At 34.6% G+C, this 6,801-nt stretch overlaps 1 protein-coding gene across 1 annotated transcript in view; it reads right to left on the bottom strand.

The window, feature by feature from the left end:
* LOAG_18030 (WW domain-containing protein) overlaps positions 1-844 on the bottom strand; it is a 10,516-nt gene extending 9,672 nt beyond the window's left edge. Inside the window, exons 1-2 of the mRNA XM_020450700.1 lie at positions 729-844; positions 314-467 (exon numbers count right to left, since the gene is read on the bottom strand). Coding sequence (XP_020305587.1) covers positions 314-467; positions 729-789 — 215 coding nt within the window. The 5' untranslated portion in view covers positions 790-844. The remainder of the gene's footprint in view (positions 1-313; positions 468-728) is intronic.
* Between the last annotated feature and the right edge of the window lie 5,957 nt (positions 845-6,801).

The raw sequence follows: 6,801 nt of genomic DNA on the forward strand, positions 1-6,801 counted from the left end.
AACCGCGATTTTATGCTAATCGATCTCAAGATAACAGTTCATACGATTACAAATATAATCGGGCCCTCGCTTTATTATCAACCACTGTAGATTAAAACCGTTTCTTATGGAATCATATCAGTCTTTTTACCGGTAGTTTAAACGAAAAACGAGTGACAGCGTAGGTCCTTTTAGTAAATATAATGTAAAACCGTCCTGGTACATAGCTGCAAAAGATATACCATTTTGAATCAAAGATACTATCCTTTGCAGTAAAAAAAACGCAGTAAAAAAACGTACTGTTCTGAAAGTTTATGTAAATGTTTATATAAACCAGCTTACCTGTATCTGCTCATCCCATTGTGGTGTATTCGTCTTTTTCCGAACAGCAGTTTTTCTCGAAGTGACCGAATCAACAACCAGTTCAACATAAACATCTGGTGGTTTACTAAATAAGCCGCTGACACCATGTAGCTTTGCTGATATGACTGTAAAGCACGGAAAGATCAAACATTTAGGAAGGAAAAGGAAGAAATATAAGGGGTCCCAATCTGTGAGTTATGCCCATAACAGTTTTTTTATGTGCAACAATATAAGTAGTTTTTACAATTTTCTGTCTTATAGTTCACCATGCTAACCTTCGGGTCAGACCCAGAACGTAGGTAACACTTGGCAGTACGACCAATTCCCACTAAAAAAATACGATCTTCTTCTTGATATGGGAAAAAGTACAGTGTAGTTGAACTTACTGGATAAATTTAACGAGAAAAGCTTTACGCGCTCATCCGCAACCCCATTTTGCGAAGGCATTTTTATCTGCCTATTGACGACTGCACATATAACCAAAACATTCACAGCCTAAAACATTTTCGGAAAATTTCGGAATTCTCTACAAGAACGATAAACGACAGTGACAGCACTGCTTTTACATTAACAGATTCTAAAGTTACGATACTCACACACATTTAGTTTCGATGACATAGATGGCTTAAGGATAATGGAGAGCAAGAATGATCCTGGAAAAAAAGCAAAATATCAGCACTTTATTTTTCGCATCATATGACAAGAGCTAGGACAGTGGATTTCATTGAAATTACAAGACGGGAGGTTTTGACTGATAAATGATCGATTCATTGCAAACACAAAATATTTCCAACACTAAACTGTTGTCAAAAACAAAAAGAAAGAAAAGCAAACTAGTGAAAAGCTTTCTGAAACTCGACATTGTAAAAGTGAACCACCACTGTGGAAAGCACTGCGCCGATCACTGCAAATGTAACCTAAAACAGGTTGTTGAAACACTAGGGAAACAGAATGTACAGCTGTATTTGAATGTCGCGAAGTATATATATAATGCATACAAACGAAAAGTAACAACATAGAAAAAGAGTTCATGAGAGAGGGAAGGGGGCGGGGATGAGATGGGAAGGTAGAAGGCAGGGAAGAAAGGGCATACTAATGTGAGTCGAACACACTAAAACGAAAATGGTACAACGCCATCTGACGAATGGAGACGAAATATATGCTCGTGAAGCAAGTTACGCTTGGACCCGATGACAGAGCTAGATACGTCTAACTAACTGCAAAATAGGAATCCGTAGAGTTCGAAAAACATCGATGATTTCCTACTACGGCTAAAAGACTTATTAAAGAAATGGTAACGAAATGTGATGTCTAAAAGTCTGCAGAGGCAAGACATGTCCAAAACTCTAATCGTCATCGAGTAAAGACTGGATTAATTTTACGAATGGATATAGAATGACTTCAGTTGATTGCTTCTATCCTGAAATAGGAAGATGTCACTTTCCGATCAAAACAGAGTGCCCTATTTGATTGTCCTTGCAGTACAAATAATTACTATTATTATTAATAATGGTAATAATTATCATGAAAACAATATGATAATAATGACAGTGATAATGATGATGACAATGATAATAATACTGATAATAATAATAGCAGTAATAATGATAATAATGATAATAACGATAATAACGATAATAACGATAATAATGATAATAATGATAATAATGATAATAATGATAATAATGATAATAATAATAATAATAGTAATAATAATAATAATAATAATAATAATAATAATAATAATAATAATAATAATAATAATAATAATAATAATAATAATAATAATAATAATAATAATAATAATGTAATAATAAACTTGATTTCTTATAGGAATTTTATTTATACTCTACAATGTTGACAATAATGATAATGACACTCTTTACAATATTGACAATAAGATCCCCATAAGTAAAAAATAATAAAAATAATTTTTGAACAATGTGGTCCGCGAAAGCTATTAAAAACCGTGTTCCTTCTTTTATGTTATAATGTTTCTCCAAATTTATTAATGCGCTAAAAGTTTTGATTAAAGTAGATCTTCAAATTAATAAAATTTATTATTTCTGAACTTCGCGTTTCATGCTGAAATAAAAAATCAAATAAAAAGTGGTCTTTGATCAAGAACAGGTTGGGAGCCACTACTTTACAATTAGCTTGAAACCACAAACTTCTGTGCATAAAACTTGGCTACTATGAAGAATTGATTATAAAGATAAGAAGTACACGCCTCCAATATGTAATGGTCCCCACCGATCTCAACCGTCATGGCCAGCAACTCAGTCGACGGAAACATCACAGCAAATTCTTCATGCCTCCAACACTTTCACGGCCGTGAACTTGTGACGACACATGACAAAATGCTAACTTTCATTTCCCAAGCAATAAGTAATAGGTATATACTAACTGGGAATTAGTCGAGGAACAAAGATCCAAGTAACGTAAATAAATTTTTGCAAATACAGTGACAGGGACCGGATGACAGTGACCGTCCAGTACTGAACAAGTTGGGCAGAAGTGATAATGTTGGAAATGATGTGAGTAGCTGGAAAATAGCAGCTGGGTACCGCCATCGAATTGAAGGAATCACCGTTCAATATCTAAACTATATTTACTGATTCATATAAATTAATCACAGATGAGAACAATGAGAGCTAAGTCAAATATTCATATGTAACATTCATGACTTGACCATAATATTTTTTTATAGCTATCACAAGTTCGCTTATCTGAAATTAAAATATTTACACTAAATCTTTACTTCACTATCTGAATACCTTGCATAACCATTTCTTTATAGCTTGTAAGGAAATGTGTAAGTGAGCAGTTGTTTCTGCTAGATGCTTGATCAGAATATTTTCTCATGCTTGTTAACTCTATGTGAAAAATGGGCTTGGCCCGTAAAGATGTATCAATAGGTTCCCCTTCTTCTTTATCTCATTTCCTCTGAAACGAATTTAAGTTTCATTGGTTTTGTTGATGTAACTACTAGGCAAAAATACATGAATGAATGGGTCATGAAAAGCCGGCAAAAGTAAATGGATGTTCTCGATAAGAAAGGAGTCCGTCGCGCTACGCTCAGATATTTTTGAATCGATTTTAAACGCGTTGAATGACAAGTACATGTTGCAATGAACGTCGAGACAAAAATGAAAACGAAGAATGTTCGACCGTGGAAAGGAGAACAAACAAGGAGAATGAGGTAACAGCAACGCCAATCACCATATCGAACAATTCATTCATCTACCGTCACCATTTGTTAGTTCACAAAATATAAATATATCACGTGAAACTTATCATCTTCCCTGTATCCGAATGCGAGACAGAAGCGTGATGAAGTGGAAGTGATGTACTACATTTTTCATTTATCGACTGTAATATAAATGAAATTGTCGAAGAATAAAAGATCGATAGAATGCTACATAATGTGGTGACATAGAGGCGAAGTGGCGGTGATAGCAGTGCTGGTGCAGATATCACCACAGTAATGTTACCAGAGTGCTTATTGAAAAAAAAAAATGTCGTTTTCGAGAATACTGGAGTGATGGGTAGGTAAAATTGAATCAAGCTGAACCACGGTTTAGCAAATGGTCACTGTTAAGGAGGGAAACGGAGTCAGTCTTCGGTAGTTTTCTCAAAAAGGAAACTATTGAAGACTGTAACTTAACTTCAGTAACAGTGACCTTTCTGATTCCAAACACTTCTATGCTGTGGTGGCAGTAGCAGTACGATATACTTATTAGTAATACAACTTGAAGATATGACTTGCGGGAGATAGTGCAATGAAAAACGCACTTGAAAGAGGCAGATTAGCATCCAGAAGACAGCAAAATAAGTCAAGTTCTGGAATGATCTGGGCTTCAAATGATCATTATATACATTCACAGAATCAATGGCTATTTCGAAGTGGTAGCACTTTCGCCTAGTTTTTGAATTAACATATTTCTCTTTGAAGCTGAGATTATCTATTCATACATAAATCGATAGTCTACAGGTCCATTGCATTCGTCTATAACGCTCAATTTCTGACCAGTTAAACAAAGCATCATAACCTTCAACCTTTATATATCGAATATTACAGTTCGATTTGTTACTCTAAAAATATAGGGATAAATCTCTTTGCACTATACAACCAGTAAAAAGACACCCAAAAGTACTCGAATCTGCTTTGAGTCCTGTTCTTGTACCAGGAACAAAAATCGCCACAACATCAAAGACTACACAAAGTGATAAATTTAGCAGAAAAGAGATACAATGATGTATGCTAAAAAGGAAATGTACAGAAGAAGTACAGCAGCAATCCATACACCGCAGTGTAAATATGGAAAGGGTGGCATAATGGTGGTCGCGTTGATTTTCTGTACTGTTCAAATGGATGGATCTTCCCATTTTTCTTCCACTCACAGAAGGACTATACCGCATGTCATCACAATGAATCATCGCTTTACTACCAAATGAATCACTTTTAGGGTGACGAATGCAGTGGGATTACTTGGTGATATAGTACATAAACGTTCACTGAACAATCTTCCCGTAATTGAAATGCTGTTATAATCGGACAGAATAATCAGATCACCTTTATGCTTATTGTGTGGTCATTACAGAGTTATCAACTACTGTTGAAGTTTTGTTAAATGGGAAACAATTTGCGTCGTACAAATACCAATGTTACTTAAGTACTCGGTTGTATCTAGAAAGCAAAGCAAATAACAGAATTCTCTTTCAGCCTAAAAATTATGAGACTGCATCTCATAGCTCGCTTAACATCTCTTTACGTTAAATGAACGATAATTCGAACGTGTTTCTTGAATTCATGAGAATCAGTATTATTCTTCCTAAAAATTTGAAGTGCTAAAAGAGATTTCAAACATCTTAGCAACTCGAAATCCCATTCAAACTATGCAGCATGCAATTCTAAAATCTAATCGAACGAAAAAATACAATAAACCGAAAATTCCACCGATGTCTGTATATAATTTAAAAGGGTGGGGTACTGACAACAATCACATTAGCAGCCCAGTTAAACATTCATTCCAATCAAATGCTAGGAAAGGTATGGGTTCAATGCTATTAATGGCTCCCGTCTGTTATCAAAAATCATTTCATACAAACCCAAATTCCATGGCATTTTAGTCAAGTTGATTTCTCTTTCCACAACTAAAAAGTGGAAGAGTTTCAACTAGTAAGGTAATATCAATACCCCATACTCCAACACAATTTTATGACATTTGTCACAGATCTAAAATGTGAAGAGAAAAACTGGGAATCATTTCGAACTTGACAACTCCTAATACATCCCACCCTTTCTATAAACAGTACGAGAAAACGCTGCTAAGCTTTGATATAAATTGGCATTGCTCATAAACAGATAGCAGAATGTAAAATAAATACATCAATTCGTCAATTGATTCTCGAAAACATTTACAACAAATCCTGTTCCGACCTTCGCCCTGCTAAAAGCAAAAAGAAAGCCTTGCAAAAAGCAAAGCTTATGAAAATTTATATGCGACTGTTCTCATGTCTCGACTATATCATTCTGGAAGATAACCTGTAACCGGTTGCAAATATTAATTTCTTGATGAATAATCAATTGCACACAACGACCTCGAGAAGTTTGTAGAATTTTTTTTTAAGTTTCAAAGTTTTTAAAGCAGTCACAGCATCATTTGAAATGTCAAACGACACCTACTCAGATTATAAGCTGGAAATAACCAAAATAAGCAAAAATTTAGGAAGCAATTGGCTTGTAAACTATTAAATAGAACAAATAAGTCTTAAGAGGACATGGATGCAGCTGTTTTGAACGATTGGATCACTGCATCTAAGTGGTAAGTATATTAAAATTGAGGGTTCTTCCAAGTCATACTGAACAAGCAGAGGAAACAGTAAATGAACGAGTGAATGAAAATTTGAACTTTTTACAAAAAACAGATTAGTTGCAATAATCATCACAGGTTGGCAACTTTCAGAACAAATTGTGGAAAAAAGGGAACAAAGTTAAAAGCAGATGAAGCATTCGTGAACAAAACAATCACAAATTTGACATAAAACATTTCAAAATTCAAATTTTAATTCGAATGGAGGTTCAGTAACTCTGCATACTCCTTCATTTGCAATTTGACAAACAATGGCAATTTAAGATAACCACAACGTATAGACAGGGTTTTGAAATGCTTCTACCAGTGGCAATATTTCAGGTATTGTCACCACTGGATTTTTAATCAAGAGAATTTCATACTGACCACCTATCTTTATAAATTTGCTATTCATTCGGTTTCATAAATCACAGTGTGTCCTGGTCTGATTTTGAACTAGAAATTTGTTCCTCTCTATCGTTAGTAAATTTAATATCTGGAGAGAGCACCTTCAAGTGCAGGATTACATTGGGCAAGCTTATGCTGTCAAAGATGACAATGTAGTAAGACTCAAAGTGATAGGCATATTATGCATATCCTTCCA

The sequence above is a fragment of the Loa loa genome (genome assembly GCF_000183805.2).
Source record: "Loa loa unplaced genomic scaffold supercont3.178, whole genome shotgun sequence".
In the NCBI taxonomy this organism is placed as follows: Eukaryota; Metazoa; Nematoda; class Chromadorea; order Rhabditida; family Onchocercidae; genus Loa; species Loa loa.